The 25,928-nt window shown below is 45.3% G+C and overlaps 1 protein-coding gene and 1 pseudogene across 1 annotated transcript in view; one reads left to right on the forward strand and one right to left on the reverse strand.

The window, feature by feature from the left end:
* Positions 1–25,928, reverse strand: part of MEI1 (meiotic double-stranded break formation protein 1) — a 97,834-nt gene that overhangs the window by 65,521 nt on the left and 6,385 nt on the right. The window contains exons 4-8 of the mRNA XM_007975927.3: positions 16,270–16,343; positions 13,845–13,950; positions 11,739–11,942; positions 6,207–6,337; positions 752–866 (exon numbers count right to left, since the gene is read on the reverse strand). Coding sequence (XP_007974118.2) covers positions 752–866; positions 6,207–6,337; positions 11,739–11,942; positions 13,845–13,950; positions 16,270–16,343 — 630 coding nt within the window. The remainder of the gene's footprint in view (positions 1–751; positions 867–6,206; positions 6,338–11,738; positions 11,943–13,844; positions 13,951–16,269; positions 16,344–25,928) is intronic.
* On the forward strand, positions 8,156–8,249 carry LOC119627450 (U6atac minor spliceosomal RNA; annotated as a pseudogene).

The raw sequence follows: 25,928 nt of genomic DNA on the forward strand, positions 1-25,928 counted from the left end.
AGTCATGTGATGACAATCCCTTAACTGATGCTAAGGCTTTGGATTTATTCAGCACCTTACTCTTGCTACTTCATCTGTTCACATATCCTCCCCATGAGTCGTCATGATCATTAATCCACTAATAAACCTGGAAAGTGCCCTTGGTTATGGTTTACCTCTTCTTTTTAACAGATGGGGAAACTGAGTCCCAGAGAAGAGGCACTATTAGTGGCGGAAGTAGGATTGGAACCTAACTCTCCTAATTCTCAGAATGGGCAGTGGTGTGGATGAAGGGAAAAGAGTTTTTAAGAGTCAGAGGGGCTTGACTTTTTATCCCATCTCTGCCACTGACTAGGCCTGCCAATTATTTCATTTTCTGATCCTCAATTTCCTTATCTATAAAATAGCGAAGATGAAGACCTAAATGTGGTAACATTTGCAATGTACCTCATAACAGTCCCTGCTCATAACAGTCCCTTGAAAAATACTGTTTCCTGTTGCCTACCTGGTCCACAGGTCTTTCCACCACCCCACATTAGGGTTTTATTCATAGGTGACCAAATAAATGACAAAAATCAGTAACAAATTGCTCAAGGTCATACAAGAAATCTGTAGCAATAGGATTCAGATGTTATGAGACATAGTTCATAGTCATAGTGTTCATAGACATAGTTCATAGTGAATGACAGTTCAAATCTGTCATACACAATTGAACCTGTCACCACCCCATCCTTCTAATATAGGGAGGAGAAGGTTAGAAGCATTCCCCTACCTGGGATGTCAGCATGGATGAAGGCCGGGGCATGCTTTGCTGGGGAGTGGACAAGCACCGCAGTTATACAGTGAGCACTGGCCACCTGCAGGGTTTCATCTCTAGAAAGGAGAAGCTGGAGAAACAGGCAGCGAAAAGTAACCCAGTCACACCACCAAAAGGACCAGAAAAACTGGCCTAGGTGCCTCAGGGCAATAGCCTAATTAATTTCTGATCCTTCCTGTCCTACATGGCACCAGGCACAAGGATGGGGCTCAGGAGAGCCGTTACGGTTTATGGGAAGGGGTCTCTGTGAACAGCAGCAGGTGAGAAAAATAAGGAAAGAACACAATGTGAAATCCACCAGGGGCACTCAAAGAACACTGTAACTGTCATCAACAATGAGTGCTCAAGCCTTCATTAACAAAAGTACTTTCAAAGTCCTCATCTGGTTTATTTATTTATGAAACAGGTCTCACTCTGTTGCCCAGGCTGGAGTGCAGTGGCATGATCATGGCTCATGGCTCACTGTAACCTCTGCCTCCAAGGCTCCAGCGATCTTCTCATCTCAGCCTCCTGAGTAGCGGGGACTACAGGCACATGCTACCATGCCTGGTACCTTTTTTTTTTTTTTTTTTTGAGACAGAGTCTTGCTCTGTCGCCCAGGCTGGAGTGCAGTGGCATGATCTTGGCTCACTACAACCTCCGCCTCCCTGGGTTCAAGCGATTCTTCTGCCTCAGCCTCCCGAGTAGCTGGGACTACAGGCGTGCACCACCACACTCAGCTAATTTTTGTATTTGTAGTAGAAACAGGGTTTCACCACATTGGTCAGGCTGGTCTCAAACTCCTGACCTAGTGATCCACTTGCCTTCGCCTCCCAAAGTGGTGGGATTACAGGCATGAGCCACTGCGCCTTGCCTTGTTATTTTTTTTTTTGACACAGGGTCTCACTTTGTCACCCAGGCTGTAGTGCAGCCATATGAACACAACTCACTGCAGCCTCAACCTCCCCAGTGTAAGCAATCCTCCTGCCTCAGCCCCCCAAGTAGCTGGGACCACAGGCATGCACCCTGACCCTGGCTAATTTTTAATTTTAATTTTTATTTTTGTAGAGACAGAGTTTCACCATGTTGCCCAGACTGGTCTCAAATTCCTGAGCTTAAGCAATCCACCTGCCTTGGACTCCCTGAGTGCTAGGATTACAGGCATGGGCCACCATGCTCAGCTCCAGCTCATTTTAAAATTTTTTACAGAGACAAGGTCTCAGTATATGGCCCAGGCTGGACTTGAACTCCTGGGCTCAAGTGATCCTCCCACCTTGGCCTCCCTAAGTGCTGGGATTACAGGCATGAGCCACTGCGCCCAGCTCTCCCTCATCTGGCTTTGATGTTTACAACAATTCTGTGACATAACAAGGAAAGGTTCTACTATAAACCTCAATTTACTGAGTGCACAGAAAAGATTTAACACAGTAGGCCGGAGGCTATTATACTTAGAAAACCCTATCAGCAAGGCTGACTCTTGGCTGGGTTTGGGAACTTGGATTTCAGGAGGGTTCCTACCAGAACTGAGAGAGTGGCTCATTGTGACTAAACAATTTGTACAATGAACAGTTGACCTTTGAACAACACAGGCTTGAACTGTGTGGTTCTACTTATATGCGGCCTTTTTTCAACTGAACGCTGATGGAAAATGCAGTATTCACTAGATGTGAAACTGGCATATGCAGAAAGCCAGCTTACTGGGGTTTGCCGGGGCTGACTGTAGGACATGAGCATATGTTGTCTGCGTATATGCTGGCAGTCCTGCAACCAATCTCCCGTGTATACGAGGGACAACTGTAGTTTATGCTGAACACCTGTTTTCCTTCTGGGAGTCTGGAATTTTGGTATATGCTCAGCAGAGGATACCTACATGAACAGCCAGTCCCCCATAAAAACCTGGGGTGCTAAGGCTCTGATGAGCTTCTTCAGTAGGTAAGGTTTCACATGTCACAGTTCATTCCTGGAGAAATTAAGAAGTGCATCCCATGTGACCCCACCGGGAGAGGACTCTGGAAGCTTGTGCTGGTTCCACCAGACTTTGCCCCATGAACCTTTCCTTTTGCTGATATTGCTTTCCTTACACTGCCGTAAATCATAGCTATGAGTATGACTAGATGTTGAGTCTTATGAGTCCTCCTAGCAAATCATCAAACCTGGAGGTAGTCTTGGGCACCTTTAGCAAGGTTAGGTTACTTACTCTAGGCTACACAGCTGATAAGTGGCAAAGCTAAGGTGCAAACTCAGGTCAGTCAAGTCCAAATCTAGGAGTCTTCCCACAACTGTGATGCCTCCCCCATCAGAATTTTTAGATCAGGTATATTTGCTACTCCAAACATCTCAGTGAATTTCCATTGCACTCTGAATAATATGCAAACTCCTACTGGTCACCATAGCTATTAGGGATGCCTCTAACACTTTCAGAAATCAAAAAAGCGTTAACTGCAACCACAGATTTTAAGTATCATAGTAGCTGATTTGGGGGGAGAATAGTGCCAAACAGAATATACATCACCAGAAGAATGGAGGGCATGCCTGGTTTTACAGCTTTTAAGAAAAAGGACCAAGTAGACATGAGCCTATTCATGTCTGGTAAAGAGACATCTGAGGACTGAAAGCTTAACCCCATCTCAGCCATACTGGACTTACAAGTGGACATATAAACAGACTCCCTGTTTGTCAGGAAAAGAAAAAAAAAAAAAGCCAGATTTTCTGATAGTATATAAAGGAGTTTAGAAAGTAATATTTATCTTGTTCCCTTTTATAAAATAAATGACATACTGTATTTTATTTTAAGATGCTAGTGATGTAAGGCAAGCCATTATTTTATGTACCACTAAGAAAGAAAAAGTGCTACCAATTAAACTATGATGCACCGTTGATGGTAAAATGTCTCCCAATTTCAGAGCAGTTAAAATGTGAAAAAAATGTATCTCAGAATCAAAGAAATATGATATGTATCCATTAAAACAATGATTCTTGCTTTAAAATATTCTTTTTTTGAAGTTTAATTGGTTAAATTTCATTACACTTCAATTTTGTGACTTGATAACACATTTTTAGGTTTCCCTGTTGTTGTTTATGTACCTATGTTTGAAAATGGCAACAGTAACTGCTTTTAAGTTAGTTATTACAGCTTAAAACTGCACTAAAACTTATGGAATACACGTATGATTCCTAAGTCAGAAAGCTGATCCTAGCTCATTATACTTGATGAGTGACATTTAAACTCTGAAATGGACTAAACTATTTTCTTTAGAAGTCAGTTCTTTTCTTTTCTTGCTATAGTCTCAGGACAAACCTTTTCTTGCTATATTCTCCTGCCTCAGCCTCCCGAATAGCTGGGATTACAGGCACATGCCACCACGCCCAGCTAATTTTTGTATTTTTAGTAGAGACAGAGTTTCACCATGTTGGCCAGGCTGGTCTCATACTCCTGACCTCATGATCCACCCGTCTCGGCCTCCCAAAGTGCTGGGATTACAGGCATAAGCCACTGCACCCGGCCTCCCTTCTCACTTCTAACCAGAGCTCCTTCTCCTCTTCCTTGCTGCAGAAAGAGCCCCAGAGTTTGGGCAATGAACCCCTGCTATCACATGAGGATTTGCAGCTCTGCGAGTCCCTGTGCTGAGCACTGGGGAAAGATGCCAGACTCAGGTTTTGCCCTGAAGGAGCTCCCAGCCAGTCAACACAATACAGTATAAGGTAAGCACTGTGACAGTGGGTCACATTCTGCCTAAAGGAGCCAGGGTGACAGGGAGCCCTATAGGCTTGAAGGCTGACTCAGATTAGCAGATAAAGAGAGGAGAAAGGCCCTATAGACAGAGGAAGAGCAACTGCACAGGCACTGAGACAGGATTACCTAGCATATGCAGGACTACGGAAAGATTGCATGTGGCTGGAGCACTTGGTTATGGGGTAGAAGAGACAGGAAAGTGAGGCTGAAGGGATGAGCAGGATCCAGATAAAGAGGGTTCTCAGCACCAAGCTCAGAAGCTGATCCCTAAAGCAACTGAGGTGACTTTGTTTCTATTGCTGTAAGTATTCTCCATTTTCAGGCAGCCCAGATGTGAAGGGGAAGTGTAGAGGTAAGAATTTATGGCCAGGCATGGGGACTCATGCCTGTAATCCCAGCATTTTGGGAGGCCAAGGCAGGCAGATCACAAGGTCAGGAGTTCGAGACCAGCCTGGCCAGCATGGTGAAGCCCCGTCTCTTCTAAAAATGCAAAAAATTACCCGGGTGTGGTGGCTTGGCGCCTGTAATCCCAACTACTCAGGAGGCTGAGGCAGGAGAATTGCTTGAGTCTGGGAGGCGGAGGTTGTAGTGAGCCAAGATCACGCCACTGCACACCAGCCTGGGCCTGGGCGACAGAGCAAGACTCCATCTCAAAAAAAAGAGAAGAATTTACAACTGAGGCTGGGTGCAGTGGCTTATACCTGTAATCCCAGAACTTTGGAGGCCAAGGTGGGAGGATCACTTGAGCCCAGGAGTTGAGACCAGCCCGGACAACACAGAAAGATCCTGTCTCTACAAAAAATTAAAAATTAGCCACGCTTCACGGCAAACACCTGTAGTCTCAACTACTCAGGAAGCTGAGACAAGAGGATCGCTTGAGCCCAGGAGGCTGAGGCTGCAGTGAGCTGTGACTGTGCCACTACACTCCAGCCTGAGTGGATAGAGCAAGACCTCGACACTTAAAAAAAAAAAGAATTTACAAATGAAAGGAAACCTACTTTCTATCACTCAGGGTGGAGTGTAGTGGCATGATCGTGGCTCACTGCAACCTCCGCCTCCTGGGTTCGAGCAATCCTCCCACCTCAGCCTCCTGAGTAGCTGGGATTACAGGTGCGCACCACCACGCCCAGCTAATTTTTATTTATTTATTTTTTTGAGACGGAGTCTCGCTTTGTCACCAGGCTGGAGTGCAGTGGCGTGGTCTTGGCTTACTGCAACCTCCACCTCCAAGGTTCAAGGGATTCTCGTGCCTCAGTCTCCCGAGTAGCTGAAACTACAGGCGCATGCCACCATGCCCAGCTAATTTTTGTATTTTTAATAAAGACGGTGTTTCACTGTGTGGGCCAGGATGGTCTCGATCTCTTGACCTTGTGATCCACCAGCCTTGGCCTCCCAAAGTGCTGGGATTACAGGCGTGAGCCACCACGCCCAAGTTTTTTGTATTTTTTATAGAGACAGGGTTTTGCCATGTTGCCCAAGCTGGTCTTGCACTCCCGGGCTCAAGCAATCCACCGACCTAGGCCTCCCAAAGTGCTGGGACTACAGACATGAACCACCGCCCCCAGCCAGTATATTGTTTTGCGCAGTAAGAAAACACTTGGAAACCTGAGATAGGAGTGGTAGATGAAGATGATGCCCAAGAAGCACTTGGGTCCCCTTGTTATTGAACCTAGAGACCAAGAATCACAAGACAATTACCTTTTTGAGCACCAAAGGCAGTGAGGTATCTCCTGATGACCCTTCGATATTCTTAGCACTTTCTCCCAGTTCATCCTTGTTCATGATCATGGACACAAAGAGATCATACTTCAACAGCTGCCTCAGTAAACCTAGGAAACAAAGGGATTGGGAAGTAAGGAGAGAGGAACACAGGCACCAGAGTCCTCCCAAGATAGCCCTTCAGACATCCCAAGAGAAATTTCTTCATGCCTCCATAAATACGAAGAATGGTTAGAATCCTTAAGTACCAATTTGCTTTTTGCACCCAGCTCTCTTCCATACAGATCTAGTGAGAGCCCACTAAGTGCTAGGCCTAAGGGTCTAGGGATTCAAAAGTAAGCAAGATAAACATAGCCCGACTGCTCCACTCAACTAAAAGTTTCATGAGGGCAGGAATAATGTGAATTTTTTCACCATAACATCACCTGGCACAGTTCCTGACACATAGCAGGAACTCAAGAAATATTTTTTGACTAACAAAGAGAGCATACACTCCTGTAGGAGAAACAAGCACAAAAACAAGTCAGACAAGGCCAGGCATGGTGGCTCACACCTGTAATCCCAGCACTTTGGGAGGCCGAGGCGGGTGTATCACTTGAGGTCAGGAGTTCAAGACCAGCCTGGCCAACATGGTGAAACCCCCTTTCTAGTAAAAAAATACAAAAAGTAGCCTGGCATGGTGGCACGTGCCTGTAGTTCCAACTACTCAGGAGGCTGAGGCAGGAGAATCACTTGAACCCAGCAGGCACAGGTTGCAGTGAACTGAGATTGCATCACTGTACTCCATCCTGGATGACAGAGTGAAAGTCTGTCTCAAAAAAAAAAAAAAAAAAAAATTTTCAGACAAATGACCCTTATAATTGTGATAAATGATATAAATGAGAAGTACCCAAATACATGAAAACATATATGAGGATTTTATATACATAAAATCCCCTAGTGTGGGGGATCAGTAAAGCCTTCCATCAGCAAGTACCATTTAAACTGAACCTGAAAGATAAGTAGGTAAAACTAGGTGAAGTAAGGAGAAGTATTCTAGGTATAGAGAACAACATTCCAGAAAGTGAAAGAAAGCCAGAATGGTTGGGGGTAAAAAAAAGTCCAGAAATTATGTTTGAGAAGTAGTCACAAAAGACCACATCAGCTATGTTAAGGATTCTGGTCCCTATGCTGGGATTCATGGTAAGTCACTAAAGTGTTCCAAATAATACATACTTTAACAAGTAAAGAAATGCTTGTCAGAATATTAAATATTAAAATTAAATAATGTGGAAAAAAGCCCAGAGGACCATGGGAAATCAAATGAAGCATCTAATCTAGCCTGGAGGCTCAGGGAAGGCTTCTGTAAGAAGCTATTTGAACCAAATCTTGAAGGATGAGAAGTTGGATGCGAGCCAACTTCTGGGCAGAGGAGTATATAAAGGCAGGAGAGCATGGTGTGTTCCTGGAGATGCATTTGGTTCAGTAAGGCTGAGTTAGGGTGGGGACAGATAGAGAAGTGAGAGATGAGGCTTGAGAGGTTAATAAGGATTAGACCATAAACAGTTTATGAGCATAGTGGGACCCCATCTCTACATACACACACAAAAATTAAAATGCCTGGCAAGGTGGTGTGCCCCTATAATACCAGCTACTTGGGAGATTAAGGTGGAAGGATCACTTGAGGCCAGGAGTTCGAGGCTGCAGTGAGCTATGAACATGCTACTGTACTTCAGCCTGGGCAACAGAACAAGGTCCCATCTTTAAAAATAAGTAAATTAAATAAAATAAGAACTTATGAGGATCTTGGGTTGTAAAGTAAGTGAATAAGATGATATAAGACAGAATAGAAGACCCATAGTGCTTCAAGGGTCAAAGGATGTGACTACACCCCTGGCTCAGGGGAGAGGGTGGGAAGGCAAGGCTCCAGAGAAGAGGTGGCCTTTAAAGTGTTGTCTGAAAGGAGAGAAAGTTAGCGCTCCCCTTGACCAGGATAAATGAGGCCCTCGGGTCTGACAAACATGCATAGGGTGAATTTTTTTTTATTATTTAAAAAAAAAAAAAGAGGTTGGGCGCGGTGGCTCATGCCTGTAATCCCAATACTTTGGGAGGCCAAAGCAGGCGGATCACGAGGTCAAGAAATTGAGACCATCCTGGACAACATGGTGAAACCCCAGTTCTACTAAAAATACAAAAATTAGCTGGGCATGGTGGCACACACCTGTAGTCCCAGCTACTCAGGAGGCCGTGGCAGAAGAATCACTTGAATCTGGGAGGTGGAGGTTGCAGTGAGCTGAGATCATGCTACTGCATTCCAGCCTGGTGACAGAGCGAGACTCCATCTCAAAAAAAAAAAAGAGGTAGCATTTAAAAACGGGAATTCTGGCTGGGTGTGGTGGCTCATGCCTGTAATCCTAGCACTTGAGAAGTCCAAGGCACGTGGATCTCTTGAGCCCAGCAGTTCGAGACCAGCCTGGGCAATATAATGAGACCCAGACTTTACAAAATTTTTTTTAATTAGCCAGGCATGGGCTGGGTGCGGTGGCTCACACCTGTAATCCCAGCACTTTGGGAGGCCAAGGCGGGCGAATCACAAGGTCAGGAGATGGAGACTGTTCTGGCTAACACGGTGAAACCCCGCCTCTTCTAAAAATACAAAAAATTAGCCGGGTGTGGTGGCAGGCGCCTGTAGTCCTAGCTACTCAGGGGGCTGAGGCAGGAGAATCGCTTGAACCTGGGAGACAGAGGTTGCAGTGAGCCGAGATTGCACCATTGCACTCCAGCCTGGGCGACAGAGCAAGACTGTGTCTCAAAAAAAAAAAAAAAAAAAGAATGGGTGTGGTGGCTAATGTGCCACCGGTGGCTAATGGTGGCTCCCAGCTCAGTGGCTAAGGCAGTGGCTCCCAGCACTTTGGGAGGCCGAGGTGGGCATATCCTGGGGAGGCTGAGGCAGGTGGATCATGAGTTCAGTAGATCGAGACCATCCTAGCTAACATGATGAAACCTCATCTCTACTAAAAATACAAAAAAAAAAAAAAAGAGCCAGGTGTGGTGGCAGACACCTGTAGTCCCAGTTACTCTGGAGACTGAGGCAGGAGAATGGCGTGAACCCGGGAGGCGGAGCTTGCAGTGAGCTGAGATCGTGCCACTGCATTCCAGCCTGGGTGACAGAGCTGGAGTTAAAAAAAAAAAAAAATTAGCCAGGCATGGTAGTGCAGGTTTGTGGTCCCAGCTACTTGGTAAGCTGAGGTGGGAAGATCATTTAAGCCCTGGAGGTCAAGGATGCAGTGAGCTGTGATCCTACCACTGCACTCCAGCCTGGGTGACAGAACAAGACCCTGTCTCAAAATAAATAAGTAAATAAAAATTTTAAAAAATAAAAGTGGGAATTCCCAGTATTACCAGTTGAGATTTCCCTCTACTATGGTCAGGTGAGCTGTAGGACTGCCCAGGGCCTCACCTTACGGCCTGTACTTGCACCCTTTTGTTCTATATGCACTAACTCCAATACTGCCCTGCTGCAAGTTACCGCAGATATCGGCTACTTCATACCTTGTGCTCTGGTCCATGCTCCTGCCTTCCTCCTTTCCCCACAATTTAGGACTCAGTCCAGGCATCCTTTCCTTTAGGAAGCTTCTCCTGTCCCCTGCTCCCATCCTCTTCCGTGCACCTCCAAGACAGCACTCATCACACTAGACTCTAGTTGTCCATGTGTGTCTTCTACACTGGCCTTTGAGATCCCCCAAGATAAAGCTTGAATGTGATCATCTCTGTGACCTCAGAGCCCAGCACAAGGCCTAGTATAGAATGAATGCTCACTATGTATGGCTAGATTATTCATAACAGCTCCTGATCCAAATTTTGAAAAGAAGCTGTTGTCACGCATAGATTGTGCTTTTCTCTACAGCTTTTACCTGAGAACAGGCCCTCACCCAGGCACCAATCACAGTGCCCATCTGTTCTGTCCAAAATAAGAAATCTGCCTGCTCAGAACAGTTGAGAGACCTTATGTATTTATGCAAAAAAAATAGGAGAGGATGCTAAAAGTATATGTTGGGGCTTCTAAAGAGCCTCAAGTAACAAGCAGGGAAACCTAGTGCCATGGTTTGAATATGTTCCCCAAAGTTCATGTGTTGGAAACTTAATCCCCAGTGCAGCCATATTGGGAGCTGGAGCCTATGGATGGTGTTTGGGTCATGAGTTTGGGGTTTGGGTTTGGACCCTCATGAATGAATTAATGCCATCACCATGGGAGTGGGTTTGTTATCATGAGAGTGGGCTCCTCATAAAAGGACAAGTTCAGGCCAGGCGCAGTGGCTTGCGCCTATAATCCCAGCACTTGGGGAAGGTGAGGTGGGCAGATCACCTGAGGTCAGGAGTTCGAGACCAGCCTGGCCAAAGTGGTAAAACCCCATTTCCACTAAAAATACAAAAATTGGCCGGATGTGGTGGTGGGCACCTGTAATTCTAGCTACTCAGGAGGCTGAGGCAGAAGAATCACTTGAACCCGGGAGGCAGAGGTTGCAGTGAGCTGAGAAAGCTCCACTGGACTCAAGTTGGACAACAGAGCAAGGCTCTGTCTCAAAAAAAAAAAAAAAAGGAAAAAAGAAAAAAAGGGACAAGTTCAGTCCCCTCTAGCTTTTTCTCCGGCCCTCTCTTTGCCCTTCCACCATGGGATGACAGAGCAAGAGGGGATTCACCAAATGCCAGCCTCTTGATCTTGGACTTCCTAGGCTCCAGAACTGCAAACCAATAAATTTTTGAACCAATAAGTTTTTCATTATAAATTACCTAGTCTGGCCGGGCGCGGTGGCTCAAGCCTGTAATCCCAGCACTTTGGGAGGCCGAGACGGGCGGATCACCAGGTCAGGAGATCGAGACCATCCTGGCTAACACGGTGAAATCCCGTCTCTACTAAAAAAAATACAAAAAACTAGCCGGGCGAGGTGGCGGGCGCCTGTAGTCCCAGCTACTCGGGAGGCTGAGGCAGGAGAATGGCGTGAACCCGGGAGGCGGAGCTTGCAGTGAGCTGAGATCCGGCCACTGCACTTCAGCCTGGGCGACAGAGCGAGACTCCGTCTCAAAAAAATAAAATAAAATAAAATAAAATAAATTACCTAGTCTGTAGTATCCTGTTATAGCAGCATAAAATGCACTAAGACACATGGGCTTTACCCTGGAGGCCAGAGGGAACCATGGAAGAATTTCTGACTTAAGAAAGTGACAGGATGTGAGCTGTACAATGTAAAGATTAACTTGCCAGCAAATACAGGATGCACCAGGGCAGACAATAAAGGCAGAAAAAATTGCTGTCCCACTTTCCTTCCTATTTTCCTCCAAAGGCAACATTCTTAAGATATCATACTAACTCTAGGCATCTTTCACACAGTGTGTCTCTTATCTCTCAAACCTTGTGGCTTCTACCTTTTGCAAAACATCTAACTTCCCCACTACTAGAGAACCCAATATCTCAAGTCTTCTAGTAAAATGTCAAAAACGTATTCTCCCTTTTTCTCCAGCCTCATGTCTTACCCAAGCAGTTAATCTGCAGCTCCTTTGTCTGGGCACCATCCAGGATGGAAAGGAAGAGAGGAAAAAGCTTCTCCCGGAAGTGTCCTGAAAGCATCTCAGCTGCCACGGGTGAGGAGTATAGCTTCCCATAAAGGTAACAGACAGAAGCTTGTATGCCCTCACTGGGGTATACTAAGCCTCTCAACAGATGCTCCATCAGGTTTCCTGTTCAGAAAACAACCAAGGAGCCAGGGGAAATTTCACAATGTCAACTGCTATATGAAACTCCAATCTATTATTCCTAATGGGGTAGTAATGGTAAGTCCCTATAATCCCCCACAATAAATGCTTTCTGCATACTTAATCTAAAGGGAAAACCAACTGGGCACAGTGGCTCACACCTGTAATCCCAGCACTTGGGAAGGCCAAGGCGGAAGGATCACCTGAGTTCAGGAGTTCGAAACCAGCCTGGCCAACAAGGCAAGACCCTGCATCTACTAAAAATACAAAAATTAGCCGAGCATGCTGGCAGGCGCCTATAACCCCAGCTACTTGGGAAGCTGAGGCAGGAGAATCAGTGGAATCCACAAGGCAGAGGTGGCAGTGAGCTGAGATCACACCACCGCACTCCAGCCTGGGCAACAGAGCGAGACTCCATTTCAAAAAAAAAAAAAAGAAACAAAGCCAGGTGCAGTGGCTTATTCCTGTAATCTCAGCACGTTGGGAGGCCAAGGTGGGAGGATCACTTCAGGCCAGCAGTTTGAGACCAACCTGCTCTACCTAGTGAGACCTGGTCTCTAAAAAATAATAATAATTAGGCTGGGCATAGTGCCTCATGGCTGTAACCCCACCACTTTGGGAGGCCAAGGTGGGCAGATCACTTGAAGTCAGGAGTTTGAGACCAGTCTGGCCAACATGGCGAAACCCCACTTCCACTAAAAATACAAAAATTAACCTGGCATGGTGGTGGACACCTATAATCCCAGCTACTCGGGAGGCTGAAGCAGGAAAATCACTTGAACCTGGGAGGCAGAGGTTACAGTGAGCCAAGATCATGCCACTGCACTCTAGCCTGGGGAACAGACTCTGTCTTAAAAAATAATAATTATTATTATTATTAATTTTTTAAACAAGGGGAAACCAACTTAAAGAGGTTATTTACCCTTTGGTAAATCCTCTGTGAGGTATTTATTTGCATTTCACTGATAGAAAAAAGTGCTTCTATATTCCAGAATTCCTCCTTCCATCCAAAACGAAGGTTCATAGTAGGTACTTAATTAATGTGTGTTAAAGAATGAACAGAGCCAGGCATGGTGGCTCACACCTATAGTCCCAGCACTTTGGAAGGCCGAGGCAGGCGAATCACGAGGTCAGGAGATCGAGACCATCCTGGCTAACATGGTGAAACCCCGTCTCTACTAAAAATACAAAAAATTAGCCAGGTGTGGTGGCAGGCACCTATAGTCCCAGCTACTCAGGAGGCTGAGGCAGAAGAATGGCGTGAACCCGGGAGGCGGAGCTTGCAGTGAGCCAAGATCACACCACTGCACTCCAGCCTGGGCGACAGAGTGAGACTCGTCTCAGAAAAAAAAAGAATGAATAGAAGGCCGGGTACGGTGGCTCATGCCTGTAATCCCAGCACTTTGGGAGGTTGTGGCTGGTGGATCACCTGAGGTCGGGAGATCGAGACCAGCCTGATCAACATGGAGAAACCCTGTCTGTACTGAAAATACAAAATTAGCCCGGCGTGGTGACACATGCCTGTAATCCCAGCTACTCGGGAGGCTGAGGCAGGAGAATCGCTTGAACCCAGGAGGTAGAGGTTGCAGTGAGTAGAGATTGCGCCATTGCACTCCAGTCTGGGCAACAAAAGAGTGACTCCGTCTCAAAAAAAAAAAAAAAAAAAAAAAAAAAAAAAGAATGAATGGAAATAGTCCAAGAATAGAGTCAAGAAAATGACCTTTTTCAAATTGACCAACATACATCCCATTCTGCAGATGGGGAAACTGAAGACTAGAGCAGGAAAGTAATGACTTCCCAGGTGTACAGAGTAAAGGGGGTACCCAGATGGCAGTATGATAAAAACAGGTAAAAAGGTAGTGGCAGCTCCTCCCACAGGTCACTCACCGTGCTCCATGACAAGCTCATCTGCCAGAGCAGGGATGGCATCCACCAACTTGCCAAGAAGGGTCAGGGTGGCCAGGCTGCCTCGCATGGAGGGCATGTTACACAGCTACAGAAAGTGAATATGCCCCATTCTGTCAATTAGGATCAGGACAGATCTTCCACCAAAACTCATCTTGCCCTACCCACACCGATGCCTGTATTGCATGTGTCTCTCACCACAGTCAGCAATCAGCTTTTTTAGCTTAGTGTCCAACTTCCCCATTGGACTGGGAACTCCTGGAGGAAAGGGACTGAGTCCTCTCAGAGTCCTCAGTACCTAGCTCAGTGCATGTTTGTTAAACTGAATTAACATTTGCATAGTTTGCCCCCATAGAGTCAGAAGTTGGAGGACAAGAGTTTGAAATGTCATAAAGACAGAACATTGACTCAATGTGAAAAAAAAATTATTGTTATTATAGTTATTATAGCTACTATTATTAAACATTCTCTGTATACCAGGCACTATGCTTCATGCTTTACAGGGAGAGTCAATAATCCATATTTTACCTTTCCTTTTTTTTTTTTTTGAGACGGAGTCTCGCTATGTCTCCCAGGCTGGAATGCAGTGGTGCGATCTCGGCTCACTGCAAGCTCCGCCTCCCAAGTTCACACCATTCTCCCACCTCAGCCTCTGAGTAGCTGGGACTACAGGCGCCCGCCACTTCGCCTGGCTAGTTTTTTTTTTTTTTTTTTTTTTTTTTGTATTTTTAGTAGAGACGGGGTTTCACCATGTTAGCCAGGATGGTCTCGATCTCCTGACCTCGTGATCCACCCGCCTCGGCCTCCCAAAGTGCTAGGATTACAGGCTTGAGCCACCGCGCCTGGCCATATATTTTACCTTTTCTGTTGACTAGCTAGTCATACCACTTTTAGTAATATTCTTAACTCTGGTGGGAAATAATAATAGTAACAGCTTTATAGGGTTGTCGATAGGGCTGAATGAGATATTACATATAAACCACCTAATACAATGCCTAGCCTATAGAAAGTGCTCAATAAATGTTAAGTGGCATCATCTCATCATAATGATAAGCACTGATATATATAATTATAAATTCAATTTGATATATTAATCATTTGTAAAATAATTATGATATAATTGAAATATAATTTATAATGAAATGTTGCTCTTGATGGTGGTAACAAGATAAACATTTGTCTTCCTTCTGCAAATTAAGTAAAAAGTTATTCTGGGCCGGGTGCAGTGGCTCAAGCCTGTAATCCCAGCACTTTGGGAGGCCGAGACGGGCGGATCACGATGTCAGGAGATCGAGACCATCCTGGCTAATCCGGTGAAACTCCGTCTCTACTAAAAAATACAAAAAATTAGCCGGGAGAGGTGGTGGGTGCCTGTAATCCCAGTTACTCGGGAGGCTGAGACAGGAGAATGGCATGAACCCAGGGAGGCAGAGCTGAGATCCAGCCACTGCACTCCAGCCTGGGCGACAGAGCAAGACTCCATCTCAAAAAAAAAAAAAAAAAAAAAAAGTGATTCTGATATTATTCCTCAGTCTTAAATACAACACAAAAGCTGCTCTTTAATTGATTTTTTTTTTTTTTTTTTTTTTTTTTTTTTTGAGATAGAGTCTTGCTTTGTCACCCAGGCTGGAGTACAGTGGTATGATCTCAGCTCACTGCAAACTCTACCTCCTAGGTTCAATCAATTCCCCTGCCTCAGCCTCCCCAGTAGCTGGGATTACAGGCATGCACCACCATGCCCAGCTAATTTTTTTTTTTTTTTTTGTATTTTTAGTAGAGATGGGGTTTCACCATATTGGCCAGGCTGATCTCGAACTCCTGACCTCAAGTGATCCACCCACCTCAGCCTCCCAAAGTGCTGGGATTATAGGTGTAAGCCATCACACCTGGCTAACTGATTTCTTTGACTACACTGAAGAAAGCAGATTAAATATACCATATCCACTCAATGCTTACCTCAGATAGAAGCAAACGCCTTCAGTACAAAGTAAGCTGATAGAACCAAACACCTTCAGTACTAAGTAATGTATACAATTTAAAATAAAATAAAACCACCAAACCGAGACATAGAGAACATATTTCCTCGATAAATTCATCAAGGAAATCTGTATTATAATCAGGAAGTCACAGAAAATGGACCATGGGATGATTATGCCAGAAAGATGGCACTTCACTGCATGGAGGTAACATTTGGGAGACTGAAAGGGGAAAGAAGAAAGCTGTAAAGAACACTAGAGCAGGATCAGTGGATCCAGGCCTTAGCTCTGACTCTGCCACCAACTCGGTGACCTCAGGAAAGTTCCTTTTCCTCCCTGGACTTCAAGCTCTCATTTGTTCAAAGAAGGGTTGACCCAGCTCTGACATCTGAGGATTCTGAGACCTCAAGAACCCACAGCTATTTACCGACCTCTTTGTGGCACTCATCCAGCAGGCAACGGGTGGTCTGCTCCAGCTTCAGCTGCGTTGTGAGCTGAATAATGACTGAACAGACACAATAGTGTTACTAATCAGGAGGCACCCCTAACCCAGACTCCACCTTCCGTGGCCCTTCTACTCAGTCAGTGCAGGTAGTAATTTGCATGGGCTAATTGGAATTATTCTTTTCTATTTCTTCCATTTAATTATGTGTGCACAGGCCGGGCACGGTAGCTCACACCTGTAATCCCAGCACTTTGGGAGGCTGAGGCAGTCGCATCACCTGAGATCAGGAATTCGAGACCAGCCTGACCAACATGGAGAAATCCTGTCTCTACTAGAAATACAAAATTAGCCGGGCATGGAGGCGCATGCCTGTAATCCCAGCTACTCACGAGGCTGAGGCAGGAGAATTGCTTGAATCCGGGAGGTGGAGGTTGCAGTGGGCTGAGATTGCGCCATTGCACTCCAGCATGGGCAACAAGAGAAAACTCTGTCTCAAAAAAAAAAAAAAAAAAAAAAAACTGTGTGCACATCCAAACTAAAGGAGTTCTGGTTTCTTTGTTTTTTGTTTTTTTCTTTTGATTTTGTTTTTGTTTTGTTTAGAGACAGGGTCATCCGGGCTAAAGTGCAGTAGTGTGATCATAGCTCACTGCAGCCTTCAACTCTTGGGCTCAAGCAATCCTCCCACTCAGCCTCTTGAGTAGCTGGGACTACAGGTACATGCCACCACGCCTGGCTAATTTTTTCATTTTTTTTTTAAGAGACAGAGTCTTGCTATGCTTTCCAGGGTAATCTCACATGCTTGGGCTTCAGCAATCCTCCTGCCTGTCTCCCAAAGTGCTGGGATTATAGGTGTGAGTCACCATGCTTGGCCTTTTTTGTTTTATATCAGTGGTTCTCAACTCAGGCTGCACATTAGACTCACCTAGGAAGCTTTAAAAAAATACTAATGCCCGACCGGGCACGGTGGTTCACACCTGTAATCCCAGCACTTTGAAAGGCCGAGATGGGAGGATCACGAGGTCAGGAGATCGAGACCATCCTGGCTAACATGGTGAAACCCCATCTCTACTAAAAATACAAAAAAATTAGCCAGGTATGGTGGTGGGCGCCTGTAGTCCCAGCTACTCGGGAGGCTGAGGCAGGAGAATGGTGTAACCCGGGAGGCGAAGCTTGTAGTGAGCCGAGATCGCGCCACTGCACTCCAGCTTGGGTGACACAGCAAGACTCCGTCTCAAAAAAAAAAAAAAACTAATGCCCAAGTCCCACCCCAGGCCAATTGAATGTCTAAGGGAAAAGCCCAATATATTGTTTAATGTGAATATATATATATATTGCTCCACATAAATATATTTCTATTTAAATATACTTGAATATATTTAAATATGTTTTATACTTTAAAATAGTTTTCTAAATATAAAATTCTAGTATATTTCTAAAGTTCTCCAGGTAAGTCTATTGTGAAGCCAGGTTTGAAAACTGCTTTTTTTTTTTTTTTTTTTGAGACAGAGTCTCGCTCTGTCGCCCAAGCTGGAGTGCAGCAGTGGCCGGATCTCAGCTCACTGCAAGCTCCACCTCCCGGGTTTACGCCATTCTCATGCCTCAGCCTCCCCAGTAGCTGGGACTACAGGTGCCCGCCACCTCGCCTGGCTAGCTTTTTTGTTTTTTGTTTTTGAGATGGAGTCTTGCTCTGTATCCCAGGCTGGAGTGCAGTGACGCGATCTTGGCTCACTGCAAGCTCCGCCCCCGGGTTCACGTCATTCTCCTGCCTCAGCCTTCCGAGTAGCTGGGACTACAGGCACCCGCCACCACGCCCGGCTAATTTTTTGTATTTTTTAGTAGAGACAGGGTTTCACCGTGTTAGCCAGGATGGTCACAATCTTCTGACCTCGTGATCCACCCGTCTCGGCCTCCCAAAGTGCTGGGATTACAGGCGTGAGCCACCGTGCCCGGCGGTTTTTTTTGTATTTTTTTGTAGAGACGGGGTTTCACCGTGTTAGCCAGGATGGTCTGGATCTCCTGACCTCGTGATCCGCCCGTCTCGGCCTCCCAAAGTGCTGGGATTACAAGCTTGAGCCACCACTCCTGGCCTTTTTTTTTTTTTTTTTTTTTTTTTGAGACGAGTCTCGGTCTGTCGCCCAGGCTGGAGTGCAGTGGCGAGACCTCAGCTCCCTGCAAACTCCGCCTCCTGGGTTCACGCCATTCTCCTGCCTCAGCCTCCCGAATAGCTGGGACTACAGGCACCCGCCACCACGCCCAGCTAATTTTTTGTATTTTTTTTTTTTCAGTAGAGACGGAGTTTCACTGTGTTAGCCAGGATGATCTCGATATCCTGGCCTCGTGATTTGCCCGCCTCGGCCTCCCAAAGTGCTCAGATTACAGGCATGTTTTTTGTTTTTTTTTTTTGAGACGGAGTCTCGCTCTGTTGCCCAGGCTGGGGTGCAGTGACCGGATCTCGGCTCACTGCAAGCTCCGCCTCCCGAGTTTACGCCATTCTCCTGCCTCAGCCTCCCGAGTAGCTGGGACTACAGGCACCTGCCACCATGCCCGGCTAATTTTTTGTACTTTTAGTAGAGACAGGGTTTCATCATGTTGGCCAGGCTGGTCTTGAACTCCTAACCTCAGGTGATCCACCTGCCTCGGCCTCCTAAAGTGCAAGGATTATAGGCGTGAGCCACTGCACCTGGCTGAAAACCGCTATTTTATATTATCTCTACTTTTTCCTTCCTCAGTTTGCTCCTTTACATATACTAAAAAAAAGAATTATAGGCAAGTTCCTGTGCCAATTATTACAACATTATCTCTCAGCTCCAAACCCACCCTTCTCTACACTCATTTGTGGTACTTCTGCTGGTGGCTTTGAGGAGAGATTCTGTAGGGTTGGAAAAGCTGCAAACTAAATTCAGCAACTGCTGTGGGAAGGTTCTGTCACTGCAGGGTCAAGAAGCATTCTAGGCTAACAGGACAGAAACAAGAAGCAGGCAGAAAGCAAACAGGAACCATGAGGAAGGAGCAAGTCCTTCTTGCCTGACCCTTAGTCTTCCTCTAGTGCTCTCCAACTGGGTGAAGTTCCTGAGGTCTGATGATGGTTCTGCAAGCTACACTAGTACCAACAAGAAGTGGATGGCTGTAGGATTGTAGCCCCACTCAAGGGTGGCCTAGAAGGAAAATGATGAAGGGAAATACCCTGGGTGGTCAGAACTTCAAGTGGTACATTGTCTACATTAGCTAGACTGAGAGATGGTCAGAAGTACATACAGATCATATTGACTTATGAGCAGCTGCTAACTCTTTGGCTTGATGGTCACAGACTTGAGAAAGACACAATTGAAAGACTGGTGACTAGGCCAGGCATGGTGGCTTATGCCTGTAATCCCAGCACTTTGGGAGGCCAAGATGGGCGGATCATTAGGTCAGGAGGTCGAGACCATCCTGGCTAACACGGTGAAACCCTGTCTCTACTAAAAATACAAAAAAAAAATTAGCCAGGCGTGATGGCGGGCACCTGTAGTCCCAGCTACTTGGGAGGCTGAGGCAGAAGAATGGCGCGAACTTGCGAGGCGGAGCTTGCAGTAAGCCAAGATCGTGCCACTGCACTCCAGCCTGGGCAACAGAGCGAGACTCCATCTCAAAAAAAAAAAAAATTAGTCAGGCATGGTGGCGCACATCTGTAATCCCAGCTACTCCGGAGGCTGAGGCAGGAGAATCACTTGAACCTGGGAGGCAGAAGCTGTAGGGAGCCAAGATTGCGCCACTACACTCCAGCCTGGGCAACAGAGTGAGGCTGTGTCTCAAAAAAGAGAAAAAAAAGAAAGATTGGTGACAATGAGGCCTGGAGAAGAAGGTGGGCCTTTCAGAGGGAGCATAAAGTGGGAAGATATTTGTCTCTTGTGTGAATGTTCCCTAAAGAACATCTATTATAGAAGAGATTCTCAATAACCAGGTAGTCAAAATGGCACATCTTGTGAATGTTAATCCACCTCTTTCCCTAGCCATCAAGTACTTATTCAGTGGATCCAAGTACAAGGTGGCTATGGTGGCAGAGCTGGAGGCTATGCACTGGGCTCAACAACATGGACTTTCCCTTGTCAAGGCTAAATTGATTACTGCCACAACTGAGTGCCTAACCTGCCAAAAGCAGAGACCAACACTAAGACCCCAGCATGGCACCATTCCTGAAGGCACCAGCCAATTATATGGTGTCACATGGATTACACTATACTCCTTCCATCATGGAGAGGCAAAGATTTGTCCTTACTGGAATAAACATGTATTCTGAATATGGACTTGCCTTCCCAAACCATAACACTTCTGCCAAAAACACATCTGTAAGCTTATAGAATGGCTTATTCAATATCATGGTATTCTGCACAACATCACCTGGATCAAGGAACTCATTTCACAAGAGAAGCAAGGCAATGGGTTCATGCCCATAAAATTCACTGCTCTTTTCCCATACTCTATCACCTGGAATCACCTGACCTAACAGAATGTGGAATGGCCTATGAAGACTCAGTTATTCCGCCACCTGAAAGACACCACTCTGAAAGGATATGGTTCTATCTTACATGTGGTATATATTTTGATGCGGTGATCAACATTAGGTGCTGTCTTACCCACAGTAGAATACATGGGTCAGGGAATCAAGGGGTAAAATGGGAGTCATTTCCCTATTACACTTACTAACCCACTTGCAGAATTTTTGTATACTATAATAGCTCACTAGGGCTTCCATAATAAAATACCACAGACCTGATGGCTTAAACAACAGAAATTTATTTTCTCACAGTTCTTGAGGTTGAAAGCCCAAGATCAAAGTGTCAGCAGATTTGGTTTCTTCTGAGGCCTCTCTCTCTAGCTTGTAGATGGCTACCTTCTCACTGTGCCCTCACATGGTCTTTGCTTGGTGTATACACACCCCTGGTGTCTGTGTGTGTTCAAATTTCCTCTTCTTATAAGGATACTAGTCAGATTGGATTAGGATCCATCCTAATTGCCTCATTTTAGCTTAATCACCTCTTTAAAGGCCCTATCCCCAAATACACTCACATTGAGAGGTTCTGAGAGTTAGGGCTTCAACATATAAATTTGCCGGGGGCAGGGGGTACATATAAATTCAGCCCACAATATATCCTATCCTGCAACTTTGGGCTCTGCTAAAGATCTTAGTTCCTAAGGAAAGAATGCTTCCATGAAAGGTCGCACAATGGTTTCATTGAATTAGAAGTTGTGACTATCATCTGGCCATTTTGAGTGCCTCTTGTCATTCAACCAATAGGAAAATAAGGAATTATACTACTACCTGGAATGATTGATCCCAATATCCAGGGGAAACTCAGTTGCCACTAACAATAATGGCAAGGAGGACTATGTCTGGAACCAGGTATTCTCTGGGGCTCTTCTTACTAGTCTCATATTCAATAGTAAAAGTTAATGAAAAACATCAGCAACCAAAAAAAAGGAAGAGCCACTAAAGATTCAGACCTTTTGGAAGAAGAAGAGGTAAGAACAACCCCTAGACCGGCCAAAGCGCGTGCACCGCTGCATCCCGCGCACAGCGCCTACATCCCGCCACCGTCGCTGCTACCACCATGCCCAAGAGAAAGGCTGAAGGGGACGCTAAATGAGATAACGTCAAGGTGAGGGACGAACCACAAAGACCGCAAGGTTGTCTGCAAAATCTGCTCCTCCAAAGCCAGAGCTCAAGCCTAAAAAGGTCCCTGCAAAGAAGAGAGAGAAGGTACCCAAAGGGAAAAAGGGAAAAGCGGATGCTGGCAAGGAGGGGAAAAACCCTGCAGAAAATGGAGATGCCAAAACAGACCAGGCACAGAAAGCTGAAGGTGCTGGAGATGCCAACTGAAATGTGTGCATTTTTGATAACTGTGTACTTCTGGTGACTATACAGTTTGAAATACTATTTTTTATCAAGTTTTATAAAAATGCAGAATTTTTTTTAAGGTATGTTGTTAGCACACAGAACACTGCACGGTTATATTTTTGGGGAAGAGGCATATATCACTAATAGAATGTCTGCAAAGCTGGATTGATGTGGGGAAAACATCTTTCCCTTCTAGTTTTGAGAGACTTCCTCTTGGCTCCCAGGAGGGATTCCCTGACTTTGACACACATGGCCACCTAGGCACAAAAGCCTTGTGGTATGGAAAAACAAATTCATTTTTATGTCCTCTTCTCCCTTTCCACCTTTCAGCATAGACTTAACTCCCTTAAGACCCAGACATCTGTTGGGACCTGACCCCTAGTCATTGGCTACCAGTGTGTCAATCTGGACTTTCCAGTGATGCCACTGAGATGGCACCTGTCAAAAGAGCAGTGGCTCCATTTTTAGATTGTGGATCTTCAGATAAATTCTGCCATTTTCATTTCACTTCCTGAAATCCAGGGTCAGCTTGTGAAAAGTTGTTAAACAACATGTTAAATGTGAAATGTCAACCCTCACTCTAAACTTTCCCTGTTAAAAGCATCAGATGAAGACTTCATTGGGTTTTATAGTGGCTTTCTGATTTTTGGTAGTCCATTGAAGAAGGGAGTTTGAAAATTGTTGTATACTGTTAATGACTCTCTGCCCATGTCCTGCCTGAAATACCATGACTGTTTATGGAAAGTATCTTTAATAAAGCTGGATACAGTTTGGCTTGGGAAAAAAAAAAAAGATTCAGACCTTTCAGGAATGAAGGTGAGACACCCTACCAGGTAAAAACCGTGACCAGTTGAGACCCTGGTTGAGGGCAAAGGATACATAGAACAAACCCATTAAGAAGGAAATGATAAATATCAACTATATCCTTGTGACCAGTTATGAAAATGAAGATTGTAATATATTTCTGTATATTAACTATTTTCTTCTCTCTCCTTTTTTCCTTATTGTTTGAACAAGTTTTGGTGGAGGTTAGCTTTAAAATTTAGTCTTTAGGTAACAGAATATTCATATAGGACTGTGATTGAATTTAAAAATAAATTATCAACCCCCTTATGTTGTGGACAAATTGACAATGGCTTAGTCTGTATGAAGTATATGAATGAAGGACAGTTACATCTTGTTAGGTAAAAACCAAGTTGTTTTTGTTCTATGGGAGTTCAAATATGTGGAGAAGGGTGTCTGGACACCAAGTAGCCAAAGGAATGGACCAAACCAGTTATTACACTATTGTCTTTGAGCTCCAAAACCCACCCTCTACTTTGCCTTAGAATACTAAGACTGGACTCTGCAGATCACATTTTTGCTTTGCTAGCTGAACCCCATTAAGTTCTGCCAATAATGAGCACTAGAAAGAGATGGTGAGGCTGTAGGAAGAAGGGAGTTGCCCTTCCTCTTAGTTTCCTATGGGTTTCCTGCCTGCTTCCCATTCATATAAGTCTTCCCATTCATATAAGTATCTCCTTAACCCTTTTTTTTTTTAAGAGACAATCTTGCTATGTTGCCCATGTTGGACTTGAACTCCTAAGCTCAAGTGATCCTCTCAACTCAATCTCCTGAGTAGCCAGGACTACAGACCTACACAATTAAGGTGCCTGGCACCTTAGCACTTCTTTATCCTGGCAGTGGCAGTGCCACTCTATGACAGCAGCTGAATCCAGCCTGCAGTTTTTCCAGAACCAGCTTTATTGCATCTCTCCTCCTCCAGAGACAACAGTATTATCTAGTCAGTGCCACTCAGAGGTCTGAGTTTCATTAAGTAGGCCCTTCCTCAAAACTTCTAAGTTTTAACCATTTCAGCCTCTTTCCTTTGTTACCCCAGCCCCAGTGGGGGAGTTGTTTTCTATAATTGCTATCTCCATGAAAATTTGGTGGTTCTCTTTTTCTTCAGTTACCTACTTAACCAACATTATTTTTTCAATTGAAATGGGGTCTCACTGTATCACCCCAGGCTGGAGTGCAGTAGTGCAATCTCAGCTCACTGCAACCTCCACCTCCTGGGTTCAAGTGATTCTCCTGCCTCAGCCTCCCAAGTAGTTGGGATTACAGGTGCCCACCACCACGCCTGGCTTTTTTTTTTTTTTTTTTTTTTTTTAATTTTTGGTAGAGATGGGGTTTCACCATGTTGGCCAGGCTGGTCTCGAACTCCTGCCTTCCAGTGATCCACTGGCCTAAGCTTCCCGAAGTGCTGGGATTACAGGCATGAGCCACTGCACTCAGCCTACTTAACCATTCTTTAAAGATTTTCTATTCAAATAATTGGTGTAGCTTCTATTTCCTGACTGGATCCTAACTAGTACAATTCCCATTCTCTCTGCAAGAATCCTCGCTTACCAGGGCTCTTACCTTCTTTCTCTACAAACCCTTTATAGGTAAACCCATGCACTTTGACAATTTTTGGTTTTTTTTTTTTTTTTTAGAGAAGGGGGTCTCACTTTGTCATCCGGGCTAGAGTGCAGTGGGCCAATCATAGCTCACTGTCACCTCAAACTCCTGGACTCAAGGGATCCCCCCACCTCAGCCTCTCAAGTAGCTGGAACTACAGGCCTGTGGTAACACGCTCTGTCCACTTCAACAGTTTTAATCACCACCTGTGTGCATACAACTTTCAACGAACCAATATGAGATGTAATAAAAAAGAGTTTTGTATGTGCTTTCGTAACATCACTCAACTCTAGTTATTTACCTGTCAGTCAATCTGTTCTCCAGATTGTAAGCTCCTAGAAGACAGGGACCATGTCTTATCTATCTATGTATCTGTAGTGCCTGATCCAGTATCTAGCACAGAGTAGATACCCAAGGAAAAAATGTAAGGCCAGGAATGGTGACTCACGCCTATAATCCCAGCAATTTGGGAGGCCAAGGCGGGAGGACAGCTTGAGAATAGCCGTTTGAGATCAGTCTGGTCAATATGGTAAGTCCCCGTCTCAACGAAAAGAAATTTTTTTAGCCAGTTATGGTAGTGCACACCTGTAGTCCCAGCTACTTGGGAGGCTGAGGCGGGAAGATTGCTTGAACCCAGGAGTTCAAGGCTGCAGTTAGCTATGATTGTACCACTGCACTCCAGCCTGGGTGACAGAATGAGGCCCTGTCTCAACAGAAAAAAAAAAAAAAAAAAAAAAAGATAGAAAAAGAAAAAGAGAGAAAGAAAGAAAGAAATATTGGGCCGGGTGCAGTGGCTCACACCTGTAATCCCAGCACTTGAGGCTGAGGCAGGCAGATCACCTGAGTCTGGGAGCTCGAGACCAGCCTGGCCAGCATGATGAAACTCTGTCTCTACTCAAAATACAAAAATTAGCTGGGCGTGGTGGCAGATGCCTGTAATCCCAGCTACTCGGGAAGCTGAGACAGGAGAATCACTTGAACCTGCGAGGCAGAGGTTGCAGTGAGCTGAGATCACATCACTGTACTCCAGCCTGGGCAACAGAGCAAGACTCCATCTAAAAAAAAAAAAAAGTAAAAAACAAATATTGAGGCTGGGCGCTGTGGCTCACACCTGTAATCCCAGCACTTTGGGAGGCCGAGGCAGGCAGATCACGAGGTCAGGAGATTGAGACCATCCTGGCTAACACAGTGAAACCCTGTCTCTACTTAAAAAAATATAAAAAATTAGCTGGGCGTGGTGGCAGGGGCTGTAGTCCTAGCTACTTGGGAGGCTGAGGCAGGAGAATGGCATGAACCCGGGAGGCGGAGTTTGCAGTGAGCCGAGATCA

Source organism: Chlorocebus sabaeus, chromosome 19 (genome assembly GCF_047675955.1).
Source record: "Chlorocebus sabaeus isolate Y175 chromosome 19, mChlSab1.0.hap1, whole genome shotgun sequence".
NCBI lineage: Eukaryota > Metazoa > Chordata > Mammalia > Primates > Cercopithecidae > Chlorocebus > Chlorocebus sabaeus.